General features: G+C 39.4%; 1 protein-coding gene across 2 annotated transcripts; it reads left to right on the top strand.

Moving 5' to 3' along the window:
• Nucleotides 1-774: 774 nt before the first annotated feature.
• LOC143787412 (2-epi-5-epi-valiolone synthase-like) lies at nt 775-10,891 on the top strand. Of its 2 annotated transcripts, none has more exons than XM_077276121.1 (5): nt 775-1,050; nt 3,697-4,324; nt 4,665-4,898; nt 6,596-6,845; nt 9,087-10,891. In XM_077276121.1, the coding sequence occupies exons 1-5, from the start codon at nt 860-862 to the stop codon at nt 9,167-9,169; spliced, it is 1,386 nt and encodes a 461-aa protein (XP_077132236.1). In that variant the 5' UTR covers nt 775-859; the 3' UTR covers nt 9,170-10,891. The 2 variants fall into 2 exon arrangements, with proteins under 2 accessions (XP_077132236.1, XP_077132235.1); XM_077276120.1 differs by having other exon boundaries at nt 779-1,050; nt 6,593-6,845.
• The last annotated feature ends 12,159 nt before the right edge of the window (nt 10,892-23,050 follow it).

The following is a 23,050-nucleotide window of genomic DNA, read 5'->3' as shown; positions in this document are numbered from 1 at the left end:
CAGTCAATAGCCTCTGTGTCTGTGCTGCTACATACTTAGGCAGTTAACTGGTTCATGCAGCTTTACATGAACACCCGAGCCTTACACTATGGCTGGTCCAAATAACTAAAGCAATTGTTACCATCCACCTCTCGTGTCTCCCCTTTTCCTCATAGTTTGTAAGCTTGTGAGCAGGGCCCTCATTCCTCCTGGTATCTGTTTTGAACTGTGATTTCTGTTATGCTGTAATGTCTATTGTCTGTACAAGTCCCCTCTATAAGTTGTAAAGCGCTGCGGAATACGTTGGCGCTATATAAATAAAAATTATTATTATTATTATTATTATTATAGATGGGGAAATTGCAACAGTTCTTAAAATTCATCTTCTTAAACAATCCTTAAATTCAAATATCTTATGTATAGATTACAAAAATTCAATTCAATGCAAAATGTGCCCTTAATAACTGCACTTACATCTCTGATCTATTGATTGCATTTCCCTAGGCACGGATGGCTTACTAAAGTTATGCAAGAGTTTTATAAGCAGCTACGTTTCTGGTTCTACTGAGTGAGGTCTTCGAGTTTTTTTTTTTAGTTCATTAAAGCAACTTTCATAACTTCCACCCTCTGTCACACAAGAATGCAGCGTTAGATATTAAGTCATTGTCAGCAAATATTTCTTACACAACCTGTTATTCTGATTAGAATCCTGATGTTACACAACAGAAGTTTTATAAACTATAGGCAGGTGTGATGGCCACTCCCTGACAAAGCTACTGGCTGTCCAAACGCTATAAAACATCCCATTTTTCCAAAAGGTCTAGGTTTAGTTTTCAGAAGAAAAACTTAGCTAACCTCTAAAAAAAACAACCCTACAAAGATGCCTGCAGGAGAGCTGTACACCGTTACCCCTGTCAGAGGGGCAACAAAGACAGAAACCCCCGGAAGCAGAAGCAAACAGAAGGAATATCTGCTCATTCAAGTGAAGAACACTTGGAATTGTGTCGAAAGTAGACAAGAAATTCCAACAACGTGGAAAGAAGATCAAGTCATCGTTTCTCAGGCTAAAATGTAAGTGCTCGACATCCCAAAGATATGCAACAACCTGTGAAGGAAAAAAGTATTCCTAAATATTCAATATTTTTAATTTATTTGGTTACTTTGTTTATTAACTTTGTATTCTAAATGGTAGAATAAAGATAAAAACTTATAAAAAAAATAATGTGTGTTGCACTTGCAATCAAAACCAATAATTCAATTTTTTTCAAGTGTATTTTTACTTAATTAATTAATAATAATAATAATAATAATAATAATAATAATAAGTCCTCAAATAATAGTATGTCTGGGATGCAATAATATAACTCTTAAATACTGGAACATGAAAGTTCTTTTAAAAACAGAATATTATTATTTTTTTTGTTAAAACTAATCATTGCATGTAAAAGATGATGCTTTTAAGAATAAAAATATCTGAATTTAATTAATTACTAATTAAAAATATTTATTTTAGATCCATCTTTCACCGTTCTTTTCACCCAGCTACCTTATTTTGCCCCAATAGTCAAATTTTGACTTGAAAATGTAAGAGAAGAAAAATTAACTTGTTAATCATTTCTTTTTTTTTATTTCGAATTAAAGTCAGCACAATACTGGTAATGTTAAAAAAAAACATGTGAGTGATCCTCAATACTGTCACCAAAATGAAAACTGACAATATGTATGTATATAAATCAAGTATATAAAAATAGTACATTTCATTTTATATAAGAATATAAAAAATAAATTAAGAAATCAAATAAATACAAATAAATTATGTAAAATTACAATGACAAAAATATATATTTTATATATAAAAGTATAATTTTATATAATTTATTTGCATTTGCATTTATTTTTTTATTCCTTTTTTATCTAATTATATAAAACTAAATTACACAAGTTTAGTCAGAGTCAAAGAAGATTTTTTTTGCTAGATTAGCTGCTATTTTAGTCTCCATGTGGAGTCCCAAGGTTATGTGCACATTGATATTTTTGAAGCAGTCATAAACTACATTTTTTTAAATTGAAATACTCCTTATTTTTGGAGTTTTCAAAGTTATTGTTTCCTTGAGAGATTTTGAAGTGTGACTGCTGTTCAGAGCCGCCGGGTCGGAGCGCAGCATGAACTGGGAGTGGATGCTGCTAAAAGCTTATGGAGACTCAAAACGAAGCTCCGTAGCCTTCTATCGATAGAATCGGGGAACATCGTGGGAAACCCCTGACGAAGCTGCCGGTGAAACACATCTAGGGGGTCATTGGACCAGCTCTCACACATCTTTCCCCTCTGGACACAAAGGGGGAAGATTATAATTGTATAAAAATAATTAAAATAAATACAATAATACAAATAAATTATATGTATATACAGTATATACACTGTTATTATTATTTTAAATACATTTTAGAAAAAAACAATAAAATAAAAACATATATATATACTGTATATATATATTTATTTTATTTTTTTTTCCTAACATGTATTTAAAATAATAATAACAGTATATATATACTGTATATACATATAATTTATTTGTATTATTTTAATTATTTTTATACAATTATAATCTTCCCCCTCTGTGTCCAGAGGGGAAAGATGTGTGAGAGCTGGTCCAATGACCCCTAGATGCGTTTCACCGGCAGCTTCGTCAGGGGTTTCCCACGATGTTCCCCGATTCCATCGATAGAAGCCTACGGAGCCTCGTTTTGAGTCTCCATAGGCTTTTAGCAGCATCCACTCCCGGCTTATGCTGTGCTCCGACCCGGCGGCTCTGAACAGCAGTCACACTTCAAAATCTCTCAAGGAAACAATAACTTTGAAAACTCCAAAAAGAAAGAGCATTTCAATTAAAAAAATGTAGTTTATGACTGCCTCAAAAATATCAATGTGCACATAACCTTGGGACTCCACATGGAGACTAAAATAGCAGCTAATCTAACAAAAAAAATCTTCTTTGACTCTTAGGCTAGGTTCACATTGCGTTAACAGCAGCCCGTTCAACACATGCGTTAACGGGCTGCTGTCAACGCAAGTGCCGATTTGTCATTGCGCTAGCGCAGATAGAGCTTGCAGATGCTCTATCTGCGCTAGCAGTGACCGACCCGGAAATGCTGCAGCCCGCGTCCCAGGGTCCGTCACTCAATGACGGCACATCGCTAGCGCACGCCCATTGTGGGCGGGCGCTAGCGATGCGTCCGACATAGGAATTAATGGTGGCGTTAACGGACTACGTTACACCGCGTTATGCCGCGGTGTAACGTAGCCCGTCTAACGGATGCCCATAACGAAGTGTGAACCCAGCCTTAGACTAAACTTTTAGACATAGGAGCCAAGAATGCCCAAGGTTTTCCATGATTAGTAAAAAGTTTTCTCTCTTTCGGAAATGCACCTGTCCGTTGGTTGTGTCTGATGCTTCCATTAAAGTGAATAAGTTGTAATACCACATACAACCTGTGAACAGGTATAATGTTGTTTTTGGGAGAGAAAAAAGTGGAAAAATGCAGCAAAAAATAAACATAATTTAGCTGATTTTGTAAGAATTCTGCAACTGTTGAAATATTAACTGAAAGCAAAAATATCGGGGAATGATTTATAACTTTCAATTTGTCTTAAACAGTTAAAAATGTTCTTGCCAGTTGCTAAATTATCACATTTATGTTCCTTATTTTCTTAAACAGGTGGGAAACTGTAACGGAGTCTGGAGTCTCCTGGACTGTTAAAACACCCATTTCCTTTTGCTATAAAGTGATCGAAACCCAAAACCTTCTAGATCCCAATAACATGACCCTCCTTTATGGCCATGAGTCTGATCCTCAAGAAGTTGAGGTTTACCAAAAGAAGATCCAAAAGCGTTTCGTTGTGATGGACACAAATGTGGAAACGTTATATGGATCCAAAGTCAGAAAGTATTTTGAGACCAATAATGTCACTTTTAAGATCCTGGCTCTCGAGACGACAGAAGAAACCAAGTCAATAGAACTTGTCTTGACCATACTGGAAGAAATCCACAAATTTGGAATCGACAGACGCACTGAACCAGTCATAGCCATCGGAGGTGGGGTTTGCTTGGATATTGTTGGCCTTGCTGCCTCTCTTTACAGGCGTCGAACTCCATACATCCGAGTTCCGACAACCCTTTTGTCTTATGTGGATGCAAGTGTGGGTGCAAAAAATGGAGTAAATTTCTGTAACTGTAAGAACAAGCTGGGAAGCTACACTCCACCGGCAGCCACGTTTCTTGACAGATCCTTCATACGGACCATTCCGCGACGGCAAATTTCCAATGGCCTTGGAGAAATCTTGAAGGTGATTACATATAATTTTTTAGTAGAACTTTTGGAGTTGTCCCATCTGGGATATGCCATTTCTAACCACTAGGACCAGCATCTATGTAAAAAAATGGGTGATGGGACAATCATCTATTAGACATTTATAGCATATCTTATCGAAAAGCTGGAAATATCCCAGATAGGACAACTCTTTTAACTTCCTCTTATCTTGGGATAAAATCTAATCAAAAGTCATCAAGAGAACATCAGGAATGAAGCTAATTAGCAGAAGCCAGGAAGCAAAATAAAAACTTAATTGGGGTAAGGAATGCTTTTCAACTAAAGTGTGTCAAAATTTATTATTTTTGTCTTTTCAGATGGCTTTAATGAAGCATAAGGGGCTATTTGAGCTACTGGAAAGTCATGGAAAGTATCTTTTAGATACAAAGTTTCAGTCCAGGAATGGTCTTGCTAGCCATGGAGATGCTGCCTTAACAGCCACCAGACTAGCCATTCAGACAATGTTGGAAGAGCTTGCGCCTAACCTGTGGGAGGATGATCTCGAAAGACTGGTGGATTATGGACATGTCATAAGCCCAGAGCTTGAAATGGTAAATGCTATTGATAAAATATAACACTATATATTTTTAAGACCCTGGTGGACCTATCTAGGCTTGCGCAGGATCGATCTTCCTACAGGGAGTTCATCCATCAAGGCTCCATAGCGCGAGATTCTTAAATGATAATATCTGTGTAATAAAGACAAATCCCATTACTAAAGAGCTTGTCTGTATACGAGGGAGAAGCCACCATTGAGTAGCCAGCGCAAATATACTCTGGAGGACCTGGTATGCCTGTGGTTTCACTGGGAACCGTATAACCCATGTGTGGTGCACTGCAGGAGAACTGATCACCTTGGGCCAGATCTCCTAGAAGAATTCCAGTTATCAGCATCATGATAGTATTGTTAGACAACCATTTATTAAGCCAGTAACTAAACTTTTATTTATATTTTTTATATGTTTTGTCCAACATGTAAAGTTATGAAACTTTGCAAATCACTTTTGTGGAGAAACGGGGGTCAGTGGGTGCTCTAGTCTGCTAGCCCAAAACCGCATGGACCATGGCTCATCCCACCGAATTCCCACTCTCCTTTTACTGTGGGCATAATACTACTCAGACAACACAGGGTGATGGCAAAGCAGTGTGGCAATATGTTATTAAACAAAAAACAGTCAAATAACACACTAACATACAGACCAGTCCCAACAAAATACCAAAGATGGTGCAAAATTGCAGAGTTTCACCCTTCCGCTGACTCGCCGGGATTAGAGCAGCTGTAACTTCAGAGCTTCCAGGGCTGTCTGCCCCACCTGTGCCATGCAGGAGGTAACAGCAAGCTTAGGAAGCTGACAATCCATTGAGGTACAAGGCCAGGTGACCAGAGGGTCACAACCTGGCTCCTCTAAATATTTCCATTGAGCCAGGCAAGCGGTGGGTCCCAATCCTGGCTTTCCCAAATGTATCCATGGAGTTTATGTGACCAGTGAGCACATTGCCTAGCTTCCCCAAACGCATCCATGTGACTCAGGTGACTGGTGGGTCCATGTCCTGAGTTACCCAAACGTATCCATGGGTTCAGTGATGGTCAATGGAGCAGATCTGTGTTCTGTCAGTTGGGGCTGTGGATTCCTAAGCTGGCATAAGTTCGAAGGGATCTCCAGGGTCATCATGTCCAACCCATGCTCAATGCAGGATTCACTAAACCATCTTAGATGGATGTCTGTCTAGCCTCTGTTTAAAGACTTCCATTGAAGGAGAACTCATCACTAGTGATGACCGAGTATACTCGTTGCTTGGGTGACCTCCGATATTTTGTTAGTGTTCGGAGATTTCGTTTTCATCACGGCAGCTGAATAATTTACAGCTATTAGCCAGCCTGAGTACACAATGGGGTTGCCTGGTTGCTAGGCAATCCCCACAGGTAATCAAGCTGGCTAATAGCTGTAAATCATGCTGCTGTGGCGATGAAAACTTAATCTCTGAGCTGTCATAAATACTCGGAGACCACCCGAGCATGCTCGAGCAACGAGTACACTCGCTCATCACTACTCACCACCTCTCATGGCAGCCTGTTCCACTCATTGATCACCCTCACTGTCAAAAAGTTTTTTTCTAATATCAAATCTGTATATTTTCCCTTTCAGTTTCATTATATTGCTTTTCATGTTTCCATGTGTAAATGAGAATAATGATGATTCCTCTACACTGTGACATTCCTTCAAATATTTGTTTTTCCTTCCAGAAGGTCCTTCCAGCCCTAATGCATGGGGAGGCTGTGAACATTGACATGGCTTTTATGACATATGTCTCATCTGAAAGCGGGCTTCTGACAGCTGAAGAGAAAACACGGACTGTAGAATGCATGAGAACCCTAGAACTGCCTGTCTGGCACAAGGACTGCACCCTACCCCTCATAAAGACAGCACTAGGGGAGAGACTCAAGCACAGTGGGGGGAAACTACGACTTCCTCTCCCTACCGGTCTGGGAACTGCAGGTAAATAATACATTTAGGGTACTGTCACACAGTACCATTTCCATCGCTACGACGGTACGATTCGTGACGTTCTAGCGATATCGTTACGATATCGCAGTGTCTGACACGCAGCAGCGATCAGGGATCCTGCTGAGAATCGTACGTCGTAGCACATCGTTTGGAACTTTCTTTCGTCGCTTGATCACCCGCTGACATCGCTGGATCGTTGTGTGTGACAGCGATCCAGCGATGTGTTCGCTGGTAACCAGGGTAAACATCGGGTAACTAAGCGCAGGGCCGCGCTTAGTAACCCGATGTTTACCGTGGTTACCAGCGTAAAAGTAAAAAAAAAACAAACCGTACATACTCACCATCTGATGTCCGTCAGGTCCCTTGCAGTCTGCTTTCCACTCTGACTGTCTGCCGGCCGGAAAGTGAGCAGATCACAGCGGTGACGTCGCCGCTGTGATCTGCTCTCACTGTACGGCCGGATCTCAGTCAGAGCAGGAAGCGGACGGCAAGAGACCTGACGGGCAGCAGATGGTGAGTATGTACGGTTTTTTTTTTTTTACTTTTACGCTGGTAACCACGGTAAACATCGGGTTACTAAGCGCGGCCCTGCGCTTAGTTACCCGATGTTTACCCTGGTTACCCGGGGACTTCGGCATCGCTCCAGCGCCGTGATTGCAACGTGTGACCGCAGTCTACGACGCTGGAGCGATAATCATACGATCGCTGCGACGTCACGGATCGTGCCGTCGTAGCGATCAAAATGGTACTGTGTGACAGTACCCTTAGAATTGCTCCACCTTCAGACATCCACATGTCTACCCCCCCCCCCCCCGCACAATAAAATGGGGATAATCTAACAACAGGTGATTAATATAAACAGATTATACAAGAATAGAAAATCCTGTGTAGATCTGAGGTGGTCTTCTCAATCTTTTCATGACCAGGCGATTTTGTTTGTTCTTTCGTTTTTTCCTCCTCTTATTCCAAGTGCCATAACTTTTGTATTCTTCTGCTGACATAGACGTGTGAGAGCTTGTTTTTGTGCAGGACAAGTTGTACTTTTGAATGGCACCATATATTTTACCATGTGACACACTGGAAAGCGGGACAAAAATAGCAAAAAAAATAGAAGTCCAATAATGACAGGTACAGGGGTCTTCAACAGACTCCTTTCTGTCATGGCAACCTCATCGACGCCCTGTGATCACACCGATGGGAGCATGGAATGACGCGTCCCCCTGCCAGTGAGCATTAAATGCCGCTATCAGAGATTGACAGAGGCATTTCAAATGTTAACAGCCACGAGCTCCACTCTGCTCCACGCACAGCTGTTAGAGACAGATGGTGGCTGAATAACAAAGCCATCATCTGCCGGGAAAGATGGGAGCTTGGTGTAGGAGCACGCACTAAAGTCAGGGAGGCAGTATATGATGTACCGGTATGTCGTATGTCAGTAAAGGATTAAAGGAATTGTTTAATGATTGGCTGCAGCGGTCATATGAAAAGTGAATATCGGAGTAGCAGTAGTGGAGTCACTGGTTTCGTGAATGTTCAATATATGTCGGAATACCTACTTAATTCTTGATAATAGTATGAGCTAGGTTAGGAAACTAGTAATTAATTAGCCTCTCTTAAATAAGTTAGCACCAAAACTTAAAGAGTAACTAAGCTTTCATTTTTTTTGCATAATTTTGTCCACCATGCAAAGTTATGAATTACTTTTTTAGGGGATTTGTCTCCAGTCCACTCCTGTGGAAAAAAAGCATGTAAGTGGCTTTCAAATCTCTGCTTTTCCCAAGTCTTCTTAAAATAATAGGTTTCTGTGATTCTATCTACATATTTAAAAAAAAAAATAGTGGACCTTATACAGTCTAAAGTTCCTTAACGACTGACCATGATTAACATTCAGTTTGTACAGATGTGTCCTTTCTTACCTTTCATCGTGGTCCTACAAATCCCAAGACGAGCGGGACAAGTTCACCAACTTTTGCAAAAAAACATGATTAAGCGATACTCTGTGAAGAGTTGTTTATGTGTCCATATGTGGTCATCCAGTCTTTGTGATATAAATTACAGCCTGTTGAGAGATTTGCTAACATCGAATTTGCTTTGTGAGAAATTGGAGTCCATAACAAAATTCATGGTAGGGTAAGGGTTGACACATCTGTATGCCGTAAAGAATATATTTTTTTTATTGTTTTTCTTATTGGTTCTAACTTTTTATGACTTTATAAATTTTCCTATCGGCAGAAATATTCAACGATGTTGATGAAGAAACAATGAAAAGAGCTTTCGAGAAGTGGACAGAAGATTGCCAAACGTTATCAACCTAGATCGCGACAGAAGATTGCTAAACGTTATCAACCTAGATCAAGTATCTCATGAACTATGTCCACAAGAATATTTCTAGACGACTGAAGTTCTGAAGAATCTCAAAAACTGTTTTACATAATCTATCGTAGTTGGTAGACAGTATAGGAGCAGAAAGAATAGATTGTGTGTCTCAATTTGAAGTTTTTTGGGAATTTCGAGTGAACGAAATATGAGTTTCAGAATTACTATAATGACAGACACAGAATATGTTAGATTCAAAACCTGAGTACATCAGAAGGAGAAGAAAAATGAATTTGACCCGATCGAAAACTCTGTTGAATATTCAATAGAAATAATTAACCCAATGAATTGGGAAGTAATCTACTTCTGACGAGTGACATGTTTGATTACCCCCTCATTATAAGGGTCAAAGTCTTCTTTAATTTTAATAAGGTTTTTTTTATTAATATGGAAGATTGGTTTCTATGCTGGCATGGGGACTGGTTTGAGAAAGGGCTAGAAACTAGAGTTGAGCGAATATGTTTGGAATCGGTCGCCGAATCTGAGTTTGCCATATTTGTGCCATATTGGTACCTTAATTATGCCGAACTTATGCTTTACTATCGATTCCATTCCATATTCATTTCTACTCCCATTGTCGCCAATGATGTTCGGTGAATATTGCAAAAAATAATATTCGTAATTGGAACCGAATTTTGAAAAATTCGCTCAACTCTACCAGAAACCCATAAAGCATTGCCCTTTTGATAGAATGACGGTGATATTTGTCACGACACAGAAGTGTGACATAAAAGTATGGACATGCTCGAAGATATGGGGTACAGTATTATTTTTGTAGTGAATTCCTAGGGAATGTAGGTTTGGTGAAAATGCTTGGGTAGAACTCAATGAAAAATGTTTTTATGTTCCATAAAGAGGAACATTTGCGATAGTCTCTAAGAAAAACAGTATTTTGAACAATACGTACTTTCTCAAGTATTGAGGACACATAGAGGTTTTCATGAATGTTGACTAACGAACATAGAAGGCGCCTTGAGATCTTTTGCCAAGGAAAAAAATTCTAGATATACAGTTTTGCCAAAGCCAAGGTTCGTCCATTAATTTTTTTTTTTCAAATAATTAGTTTTCAGTCAATACTTCATAGGTGCCTCCACAATATTTAAAAGCTTTTGTTATGATTTAGAGACAAGGGATATGACCGGTTACATAAATTCCTAGCTCCCCCGACACGATCGGCCGCCACGTGCTAATTCCAGACTCGTGCTGGTCATTTTTTGTGGTCAGAACATCCTGTTGTTTGTTTTCTATGTTCTGTTTTTGTTTCTATTTTGTATGTTCCCCATAAAGTCACAAGATTCTGTGATCGACTGATTGAGGGATTTTCTTATGGTAATGAAAACACCCTACCATTTTGTATCCCTCTTGTCTACGGGGTAAAATATGCGTCTTATGATGGCACTTAAAGGGATACCTGCTGTAGTTTACAGAACTTAATAGTCTTAAAACTAATTTGATCTTTTAGATTTCTTCAAGATGCAAATATACAGGAAATTTCGTTTTTTTCCGATAAGTCACAAAAAGGGATGTGTTTTGTTATTCTTACAGGGTGGGTAGATGAGGATTTGCTATGTTTGATGTCATTTGCCGATTCATGTATTATTTTTGACTGTTTACAATGGATGGTGATTGTTGTTTCTGAAAATAAAAATGGTTGAAGATAATGTACAAGTGTTCCGGTGTTTACCATTTTATGTAATTTATTGACTAGTAAAAAAAAAAACATATTTGGCAGTGGTCACGTTTGGCATCAGTTTAGGTCGGTTTTATAAGCTGGTGTCATTGGTTTCACAATAAAAACATTTTTACTTAGATCTCTTAAACCTGATGAGGCTGTTGTATTTACGTTTGCAACCCATGTCAGATTGGCTGTGTATACTGATAATAAAATAAACATTTTATGACAAAGTTTATGAGTCCAAATGTATAAAATCTCGATACACCCATCCGGATTGACCGCTGCAGCTTGTACTTAGCAATATGGGATTTCAGCAGCAGTAGGGAGGAGGGACAATGAGGAGCTGTCGATTTCTGTAGGTGGATGGAGATGTAGAAGGATGAGGGTCACTTAGGATCTGTCCATCAGGCTAGGTGAATGGAGGAAGGTCACTTAGTAGTTGTCCATGAAACTAGCAGAGGAGATTTAGCAGCAAGGAGGAGGGTGATTGAGGAGCTATCCATAAGGAAATGTGAGAGATTTAACAGCATGGAGAAAGGTCACTTAGGAGCTGTCAATCAGGTAACCCGAGTGGACATTAAGCAGCAAGGAGGAGTTATCATATAGCCTAAGTGGGTGGAGATACACCAATGTGGAGGAGGGACATTCAGGAGCTGCCAATTAGACTAGGAGGGTGGAAATTCAGCAGATACAAGAAAGGACACTCAGAAGCTGTCAATCAGACTTGGTGGGTGGAGATTCAGCAGCAGGGAGGAGGAACACTCAGGAGCTGTCAATCAGGCTTGGTGGGTGGAGATTCAGCAGCAGGGAGGAGGGACACTAAGGAGCTGTCAATCAGACTTGGTGGGTGGAGATTCAGCAGCAGGGAGGAGGAACACTCAGGAGCTGTCAATCAGACTTGGTGGGTGGAGATTCAGCAGCAGGGAGGAGGAACACTCAGGAGCTGTCAATCAGGCTTGGTGGGTGGAGATTCAGCAGCAGGGAGGAGGGACACAAAGGAGCTGTCAATCAGACTTGGTTGGCGGAAATTCAGCAGCAGGGAGGAAGAACACTCAGGAGCTGTCAATCAGGCTTGGTGGGTGGAGATTCAGCAGCAGGGAGGAGGAAACTCAGGAGCTGTCAATCAGACTTGGTGGGCGGAGATTCAGCAGCAGGGAGGAGGAACACTCAGGAGCTGTCAATCAGGCTTGGTGGGTGGAGATTCAGCAGCAGGGAGGAGGAACACTCAGGAGCTGTCAATCAGACTTGGTGGGCGGAGATTCAGCAGCAGGGAGGAAGAACACTCAGGAGCTGTCAATCAGGCTTGGTGGGCAGGAGATTCAGCAGCAGGGAGGAGGGACACTAAGGAGCTGTTAATCAGTCTTGGTGGGTGGAGATTCAGCAGCAGGGAGGAGGAACACTCAGGAGCTGTTAATCCGACTTGGTGGGCGGAAATTCAGCAGATAAGAGAAAGGACACTCAGGAGCTGTCAATCAGACTTGGTGGGCGGAAATTCAGCAGAAGTGAAGAGGAACACTCAGGAGCTGTCAATCAGGCTAGGTGGGCAGAGAATCAGCAGCAGGGAGGAGGCACACTCAGGAGCTGACAATCAGGCTAGATGAGCAGGGTTTTAGTTTGAACTGTCAAAAAGAATTATAAAATCAAAGCAAGAACAAAGTAATTGCAAAAGTTGAGTGGACACACCAGTCTTATCGGGTCTAAGAAATCTATGTAGTAATAATATCCATGATATTGTGCTTGATTTATCCCTTTTGTTGCATCCTCATACATGTGTCCTCCTTTTGTATGCTGCATGTCTTTTTAATATGTTTAATAAAATATGATTGAATTTATATTTTCTTTGGGAGTGGTTAATGGATATTCTGTATCCATATGGTAGTAATAAATGTAGTTTATATTGTGAAATCTATAGACAGGTCCACATTAGAATAACTATTGGAGCCTAAAAGGGAACTACTCCTGTTTATGAGAACCAATTTTCTATAGGGGGTGCAGGGGTAAAAGTCAAATCCGTCACCTAATAGCTAAAAAGGGCCTCGGAGAATCTTTGTCACATTCCGTATTATGAAAAAAAACATATAATATGTTTGGAGGGGGCTCTTTTACAGACCCAGGGGATAAAGTTTCACTTCTGGGTCTCAATTACATGTTTGACTATGCAACAGCTACAGGCTTATGCTATGATGGACAAACTTGAGAAGACAGCAGATAGCACTGTGCTAACTACTATAGTTTGTTAATATGCACTGACAGCAGGATATGGAGTCATCACTGGAACTTTCATCATGATCGCATCGGATACTATTGCAGCCATAGCCTGATGAAGACGTCCATATCTGCCATCTTGGCACTCCTGTGAAGCCAAGCCACAGGCTGAGCTTCATAGGAGACCGTCATTTACACTATTTACAGAACAAGCAATCAAAGGATCACAGGTTTAAAACCTCTACTAAGAACTAAGGTACGAAATGAAAAAAAGTTTAAAAATATTACAAAAGTTCAAATAAATATAAATATTGGAATCCACCCCTTTAAAAAGAGAAATAAAAAAAGCATCGGAAAAAAACTAATTTGTTATCGCTGCATCTATTAATGTACAGTCCATTACAATATAAAAAAGGAAAAATTATCCGGTTGTTAAGGAGTCAACCATCAACATAAAACATGTGAATAATTTAAATGTAATTTTTTTTTAATTAAACTAAGATTTTATTCTTGATAAATTAAGGCTTATTTTGTAGAAAAAAATATAAATAAAAACAAATTAAAATATATATATATAAAAAACAATTCTTTATTCATTCTATCAATAACAATAGTTTAAATGTCTTCATTGGATACATTATATTGACCCATCCCGTACACGGATATGAATCCAAATACACTTTATTGCCACCCGAAGTAGCCAAGGGTGAACTTCAACAAAACATTACAGTACAAATCAAGAGGCGTCTCATCCGTTACCAAAATCCTAGGTACACATGCAAACAAAAGCTATTTCCAGTGCAGTTTATACGAAAACCAACATAAATGTCGTTTTTTGTGCTTCTTATGCATTTTGCAGCTATTTTTTTTTTATCTTGAATGCAAAAAAGTTATAATATCAGCAAAACTATTGGGAAGTTTTCTTAAAGGCACGGGACAAAAGATGACCCTCAGTGAGTTTATTGCTTTATCAAAAACGGGTAAAATAAAAAAAGTATGTCAATAAGATCAATATCATCAAAGGAACCCTAAAGAAAACTGATACATTGTCTCAAGCCTTCTTAAAGGGACGACGCATGACACACAACTCAATGCAAATAAGAAGGGATTACTGTCTCTAGTGTTGCTTTTGCAAGTAACAATCGCGTAAGTCCATACTGACCCTTTAAAGGGGTTGTCCAATTTTATTTCCTACACGCATATATTTGGGGCTTAAATGTTAATTTTCACAATTGGGGTTCATTAAAAATGTTGCACCGTTTTGGCTTTTACAAACTTTGTTTCTATGCACATTCAACTTTGATGTGGTCTGTGGTCATAAATAAGTTGAGAGGAGCTCAGAAAAAGAAAAAGCGCCATTGCGGGCTTACTGATGGATTCTCAGTTAACTCATTCTGCAGCAACACAGAGGCGGAATGGTGCAACATTTTTAGTGAAACCCAAAGACAAAAATGAGCTATAGCTCCAATTACATAAATAAGTAAAAAAGTTTACATCGAAGGCCGACGACCCCTTTAAGAACTTTTCCACTTGACTTAAGATATAAAGACAAACTACATGCTTCGGAGAGCTGCCTCTGTGAATATTGTATTTCCCAGAAAAGGTTTATAATTTGCCCTAATTCAGTCTGAGGGTCTTGTAATGTTACCCTTTAGATCCCCACATTGAAGATCTGTCCCCCAGCCAATCAGAGGGTAGTTGCATTTTTATTTCCCAGGAGGCATTACATGGCCTCTAAGTCTCCTTACGTCAACTTGGTGGTCTCCTTAAGGAAAAATGTTACACTTTAGAACATAACAATGTATCAATTTGTTTTCTAGATTGTTCCTTTGCAAAGTCATTAGAACAATGTCTATGACCCAGAATTCATGCAATGCTGTAATTGCCTATCAAAGGTACGTCCATATAGTAAAATCAATTCTGGCCAACGTGCGAACAAGAAATGGCGCATGTACCCGACATGTAGAGATCTAATAATCGAATATATAGAACAATACAAATTATTGTCTTCTACGATAGACTGGAGCCCCTCCCCCACACCATTAATAATTAAAGCAAATTAACAGAGATATTTAAAGGCACTCTAATATAAAGTATATTAGGGGTTAAGTCCACCCATAGCAGCGCTATCTGATTTTACTGCAAAATTAAAAAAAAAAAAAAAAATACAGAAAATACAATCTTTGACCTCAATCAGCAGGAAAATATTACACTAAACCTTAAGGTATTTTTCAATAATATCTCAAGCAGATTTATTGTAGGGGGTCACATTCGGGGTTCTTGGGAGTCATAATCCTCCACCGATGACGAGAGATCTAATTTAGGAGGCAAATTTGGGATGTGATAATTTCTAACAATTTTATTAATCAGTTTTGTAGCGGAGTCGGTCATTTAGTATGTTCACAAAGATCTCTAAAGAGGAAGCGTTGTTTTAATTTTTATTTCATTAATTAATGAAAAATATGAAAATAAGCAACTTTGTAATATATCTTATCAGTAAAATCTGATTCTTTCGCCTCCTGGACTGATCTTTCTCAAGTCATAGGTAAAATTTGTATTCAGTGAATATAATTTTTTTCCATTACTGAGATAGGAGATTACAGTTAGTGCTCATAAAGTTCTATGGAGGGGGGAGGAGAATAGAGGACTCATTCCACCCCCTCTATATAAGACATGACATTTGGTCCTGATAGAGTTCTATGGAGAAGGAAGGAGCTAGAGACAGAGCTTCTCTCTCCTCCCCTCTCGTAGGAGATGACAGTTGGTGCTCATAAAGTTCTATGGCGGGGGAGGAGCTAGAGTCAGACACAGACATTCTGATGCAAGTTTTCTGAAAGTTTACCTTAAACGATAGTTACAGTTCTCCATACAACATTAAGAGCACCAAGTGTCACCTCCTATCACAGTAATGGGAAAATTTGCATTCACTGAAGACCAATTTTACATGTGAACTGAGAATTTTGGGAATTAAAGTTTCATTCAGAAGGAGAAAGAAGTGGATATCTTTGAACATATATATTATAAAGTTTCTTATTTTTGTGTGTGCTATTGATTTATGAGGAAAAACATAATACAACTCTTAAAGCATAAAAATACATTTTTACTACAAGTAATTTACATTTTCCGAATTTCCAAGCATTCTACAATTGACATTTCTTTTCTTGCCCATGACAATTTGTTTTTATTACTATTTTCAATAGTAATAATAATATTCTATAGTTGAGCAAAAAGATTCAAGTGGCAACATCAAGTTGTGGTTTCCCGACCAGAGCCCTTATCTACCGACATTCTCGGCGCCTTTCCTGATTCGTGATATTACACTGATCCCAGTAATAAAACAAAAAGCCCCGATGATGACAATAAGTAGGAAAAGGTTCAGAGGGCTCTGGTCCAGGCACCATGGATTGCTGACCAGGCTCTGGTCCAGGCACCACGGATTGCTGACCAGGCTCTGGTCCAGGCGCTAAGGATTGCCGACCAAGCTCAGGTCCAGGTGCTACGGATCACCAATTAAGCCGTTCCAGGCACCACGGATTGCCAATCAGGCTCTGGTCCAGGTGCCATGGATTGCGAACCAGGCTCTGGTCCAGGCACCACGGATTGCTAATCCAGCTCTGGTCCAGGCACCATGGATTGCTGACCAGGCTCTGGTCCAGGCACCATGGATTGCCGACCAGGCTCTGGTCCAGGCGCTAAGGATTGCCGACCAAGCTCTGGTCCAGGTGCTACGGATCGCCAATTAAGCCGTTCCAGGCACCACGGATTGCGAGTCAGGTTCTGGTCCAGGTGCCATGGATTGCCGACCAGGCTTTGGTCCAGGTGTTACGGATCACCAATTAAGCCGTTCCAGGCACCACAGATTGCCGATCAGGCTCTGGTCCAGGCGCCATGGATTGCTGACCAGGCTCTGGTCCAGGCGCTAAGGATTGCCGACCAAGCTCTGGTCCAGGTGCTACGTATTGCCAATTAAGCCATTCTAGGCACTACGGATTGCCAATCAGGCTCTGGTCCAGGCGCCATGGATTGCTGACCAGACTCTGGTCCAGGTGCTACCGATTCCCGTTCAGGCTCTGAACCAGGTGCTATGGATTGCCGACCAGGCTCTGGTCCAGGTGCCACGGATTGCCAACCAGGCTCTGGTCCAGGTGCCACGGATTGCTGACCAGGCGCCACGGATTCCCGACTAGGGTCCTGCAAATCTTTTTTCTCAATTCCGTAAGATCATCATTGCAAGCGTTTGCTAAAATAAAACCATTTCTAAAAAATGTGCACCCATCTCAGAAAATCTTGTCCTGACTATTACATATTCTACTTATTTTGTGACACTAAAAGCATAATGAACACAAAGTGATCGTACCTGAGTTTCTATTGAATGCTAATACTGCATCTTCCAGTTGTAAAAAAAAATCATTTACAAATGTTTACAATAATTAATTCTTAACTATTTTTACTATTGTCATCTGCCATAAAAAAGTAATAAACAGTCGCATTAATACTCAGTTTTAAAAGAAAATGATCAAATATTTTAAATTTGGATATTTGGAAAACATTAAACAAATGCTAGTTAAAGAAAAAAAAATAAATTGAAACTTTATCAAACAAAATAAAAAGTCACATTAATACTAGTTTTAAAAGTTAAAGGATCGAATATTCTAAATTTTGAAATTTGGGGAAAAAAAAAGTTAAGGAAAGAAAAAAATGATTTGAAAACTTAGCCAAAATAAAAAGTCACATTAAAAAAAAGGATCACACATTCTAAATTTTAAAATCTAGAAAACGTTATTTAAAAAAAGTTAAATAAAGGAAAACAATCAAGTGAAATCATAACGAACATTAAGAAGAATCAAAACGATATTTAGCATTTAAAAATAAAATTGTATTTTGCATTTCTTTTCATATTCAAAAACAAAATGAAATAAAGGTTTACATATATATATATATATATATATATATATATATATATATATATATATATATATAATTGGTGCCAAAAAATGGGAAGTTTTGAATAATTGAAAAAGTGTGATAAATGCCATCCTATTTTTATAAACCCACAGACCGAATGGTGTAGAATAAAATTTTGCATTTAAAGGTTTTTAGAGGCCAATGTGCATGTTGGTTTTGGAGTAAAGATTCTAAACACAACCTGAGTCTATATCATATTTCTAATTTTTACATCAATTTTATTCAAAGCAGAGGTTTGAAGCTATAACTTTTTTTATTATAGTGCTATTAGGATTATTTTTACTACTAAGTAGAATAGCAGGTTACATCCTAAAGAATTTGGCTAGATTTTCTGCCCCTAGGGTTGCAAATTTTTACCACATTTGAAGACTCTTGGGAACTATAGTTTGCTACTCTACGACTGGGATCACGCATGAAGTTTTTTGAGTAGTTTCTGTGCCAAATCAAGAAATGGATCCAGCAGGAATTAGAAGTATAAATTCTCACTTTATATTTTGAATCCACTTCTGGCTCCGGGCTAGAAAAACTGCATCAAACACGACACCAAAAGTAACCACAAAAACTGAACATGTGAATCCAGCCTAAGGCTACTGTGCACACAAAGTCTTTTTGCTTAGTTTTCAGAGCAGAAATTGAGAGGAAACTGAAAGTTTTTGAGGAGTTTTGAGAATTAGTGGATGACTTGGTGAGTTTTTGGTCAGATTCCGCTTCCAAAAACTCATAGAAAAAGGCTATTTGCACACAAAGTCTTTTTGCTCAGTTTTTGTTAGAGGAATTTTGAGATTCGGAGGAGGATTTTGAGAGTTCATACACAGTTTCTACTCCAAAAACTCCTTGAAAAACTCCATGCGCACATACCCTAAGGATATTTGCAAAATTAGTTTTTCAGGAAGGTTTTGGAGTAGAACCCGAGAGGAAACTCTTCAGAGACTCCTGAAAAATGCAAAAATTAAAAAAAAAATGGAGGTTCTGCTCAGCTTCCTCTAAACAAAAAAAACTCGGCAGAAATACTCAGTGTGCACGTTGCCGAAATCATTCTTCTGGAAGTAAAACACTGACAGGCTACGTGCAATGGCGTCTCTTAAGACGCTGGAGCAGCCACCAAGTTTTCCCAAATGACGTTGCTTCCGGAAACAGTTGTCTCAGGAGGATTCTGGATGGAATCTGCTTGAAGAGGATGCTGTGTGCACCTAACCCTAGTCTTACCTGATTCTCAGGGGTCAACTACTCAAAAATTGTTGTATTTGGGGAAAAAATACGAAATCCCAACCCTAACTAGAGAGATGTAGCCTTTTCTTTCTGCTGTTTGACATCAGTCCAGGTCGAACCTTTGCAAGTCACATATTGAGATGAGCTTCAAACTCTTTGGAGAGATCTATTTTATCAGATTGACTGTGGAATAACAATTACGGAGGATGTCTTCCTATGTCTCTACTTTGCACCATTGTTCCAATGTGCCTCACGGAAATGTATAAATCAATAGGTCACTAGGAACTATTTCTTCCTTGGTCAATGGGATGAATCCTATTAAAACAGGAAGAATGAGAGCACATGACCCACTAGCATCATGAATGGTAATACCCTAATGACCAGAGGATACTCACAATCCAAAGCTCTGAGAAGACAATACAAGTATATACTGAAATAAGCATGAATGTGTCATCAGAAAATCTGATGTGTCACCAAGGTTTGGTGTTAAAGGGAACCTGTCACCTGAATTTGGCGGGACCAGTTTTGGGTCATATGGGCGGGGTTTCGAGTGTTTGATTCACCCTTTCCTTACCCGCTGGCTGCATGCTAGCTGCAATATTGGATTGAAGTTCATTCTCTGTCCTGCGGAGTACACGCCAGCGCAAGGCATATTGCCTTGCGCTGGCGTGTACTCCGGAGGACAGAGAATGAACTTCAATCCAATATTGCGGCCAGCATGCAGCCAGCGGGTAAGGAAAGGGTGAATCAAACACTCGAAACCCCGCCCATATGACCCAAAACTGGTCCCGCCAAACTCAGGTGACAGGTTCCCTTTAAATGTATTTTTTTTTTTTTACTTTTTTTGTTAAAAAAAATATTTCAAACTGCACACTTGAGCTATTTTAGTCTCACAAGTCATGTTCTTTCTGGAGTAAATTTCAGCAGTTTCATTAATAACACAGGATAACAATGACCGATAACACTTTATACATTTGCAGTAGAAACACTATTCACAATAGGTGATGTCACAGTTTGCCTCCTCTTCCTGTACAATGACTGATAACACCTCTATATACAGTAGATAACACAGGATCCTCCATTCACAATAGGTGATGTCACAGCTCACCTCCTCTTCCTGTACAATGACTGATAACACCTCTATATACAGTAGATAACACAGGATCCTCCATTCACAATAGGTGATGTCACAGCTCACCTCCTCTTCCTGTACAATGACTGATAACACCTCTATATACAGTAGATAACACAGGATCCACCATTCACAATAGGTGATGTCACAGCTCACCTCCTCTTCCTGTACAATGACTGATAACACCTCTATATACAGTAGATAACACAGGATCCTCCATTCACAATAGGTGATGTCACAGCTCACCTCCTCCTCCTGTGCAATGTCTCATAACACCTCTATATACAGTAGATAACACAGGATCCACCATTCACAATAGGTGATGTCACAGCTCACCTCCTCCTCCTGTACAATGACTGATCACACCTCTATATACAGTAGATAACACAGGATCCACCATTCACAATAGATGATGTCACAGCTCACCTCCTCCTCCTGTACAATGACTGATAACACCTCTATGTACAGTAGATAACACAGGATCCACCATTCACAATAGGTGATGTCACAGCTCACCTCCTCCTCCTGTATAATGACTGATAACACCTCTATATACAGTAGATAACACAGGATCCACCATACACAATAGGTGATGTCACAGCTCACCTCCTCCTCCTGTACAATGACTGATAACACCTCTATATACAGTAGATAACACAGGATCCACCATTCACAATAGGTGATGTCACAGCTCACCTCCTCCTGTATAATGACTGATAACACCTCTATATACAGTAGATAACACAGGATCCACCATTCACAATAGGTGATGTCACAGCTCACCTCCTCCTCCTGTACAATGAGTGATAACACCTCTGTATACAGTAGATAACACAGGATCCACCATTCACAATAGGTGATATCACAGCTCACCTCCTCTCCCTTGCAAAATGACTGATAACACCTCCATATACAGTAGATAACACAGGATTCACCATTTATAATAGATGTCACAGGTCACCTTCTCATCTTTCTGTACAATGACTGATATACAAAAGATACCAGGGGATCCCCCAATCACAATAGGTGATGTCACAGCTCACCTCCTCCTGTATAATATTTGATAACACCCCTATATAGAGTAGATAACATCGGATCCACCATTCACAATAGATGATGTCACAACTCCATTAGCTCTTCCTTCCTTCACAATGACTTTTTTTACACGCTCATTAGATGCTTTAATATAAAAGAGTCTACTGCTGCTAATGTACATGTGAATTTCCTGAAAGAACAGGAAGTTGGCGTCTAGATTAGCCCCAGTGGCCAGTATGCAAATTGCAAGATTTCTATCTTTCCTTTTAATATAAATGGTGATATGAAAAAAAGAACAATGCTAAAATTGTGCAAAAATTACAATTTACATAAAAACCTGATTTAAACAGTCGATTATTTTCTGATGATACATATCCTTTAAGGAAAGAAAATCTAATTTTTAGCCTCAGGAAAAAAAATTCTAAAAAAAAGTTGACTGCCTGGAAATCGGCTTTCGCGCCACACGATAAAACATTGAAATTTCACGTATTTCTGGAAGCACTTAAGGTTTGACTAGAACATTTGGCAACATCCAGGTTTACAATTTACTTCACTGTTCTAATTAGGTTCAACTAAGCCACACTTCAGTCTGTGCGTAGAGTCCAAAAAAATATAGACCGTTCCTTAACCCCTTCACCCCCGGAGCTTTTTCCGTTTTTCCGTTTTCGTTTTTCGCTCCCCTCCTTCCCAGAGCCATAACTTTTTTATTTTTCCGTCAATTTGGCCATGTGAGGGCTTATTTTTTGCGGGACGAGTTGTACTTTTGAACGACATCATTGGTTTTAGCATGTCGTGTACTAGAAAACGGGAAAAAAATTCCAAGTGCAGTGAAATTGCAAAAAAAGTGCAATCCCACACTTGTTTTTTGCTTGCCTATTTTGCTAGGTTCACTAAATGCTAAAACTGACCTGCCATTATGATTCTCCAGGTCACTACGAGTTCATAGACACCTAACATGACTAGGTTATTTTTCACCTAAGTGGTGAAAAAAAATTCCAAACTTTGCAAAAAACAAAACAAAACAAAATTGCGCCATTTTCCGATACTCGTAGCGTCTCCATTTTTCGTGATCTGGGGTCAGGTGAGGGCTTATTTTTTGCGTGCCGAGCTGGCATTTTTAATGATAGCATTTTGGTGTAGACACGTTCTTTTGATCGCCCGTTATTGCATTTTAATGCAATGTCGTGGCGACCAAAAAAACGTAAATCTGGCGTTTCGAATTTTTTTCTCATTACGCCATTTAGCGATCAGGTTAATGCTTTTTTTTAATTGATAGATCGGGCGATTCTGAACGCGGCGATACCAAATATGTGTAGGTTTTTGGTTTTTTTTATTGATTTATTTTGATTGGGGCGAAAGGGGGGTGATTTAAACTTTTATGTTTTTTTTATTTTTTTCACATTTTTAAAAACTTTTTTTTTTTACTTTTGCCATGCTTCTATAGCCTCCATGGGAGGCTAGAAGCAGGCACAGCCCGATCGGCTCTGCTACATAACAGCGATCATCAGATCGCTGTTATGTAGCTAAAATGCAGGTGTGCTGTGAGCGCCGACCACAGGGGGGCGCTCACAGCCACCGGCAATCAGTAACCATAGAGGT

Source organism: Ranitomeya variabilis, chromosome 8 (genome assembly GCF_051348905.1).
Source record: "Ranitomeya variabilis isolate aRanVar5 chromosome 8, aRanVar5.hap1, whole genome shotgun sequence".
Lineage (NCBI taxonomy): Eukaryota > Metazoa > Chordata > Amphibia > Anura > Dendrobatidae > Ranitomeya > Ranitomeya variabilis.
This window is presented reverse-complemented; position numbering and strand designations above follow the sequence as displayed.

Bases quoted from the DNA above. Each gene is read 5' to 3' on its own strand.
- LOC143787412 (XM_077276120.1), top strand. From the start codon at position 860: ATGCCTGCAGGAGAGCTGTACACCGTTACCCCTGTCAGAGGGGCAACA. The intron at 1,051-3,696 runs GTAAGTGCTCGA...TTTCTTAAACAG, and splicing joins ATCGTTTCTCAGGCTAAAAT to GTGGGAAACTGTAACGGAGT. The intron at 6,846-9,086 runs GTAAATAATACA...TCCTATCGGCAG, and splicing joins TACCGGTCTGGGAACTGCAG to AAATATTCAACGATGTTGAT.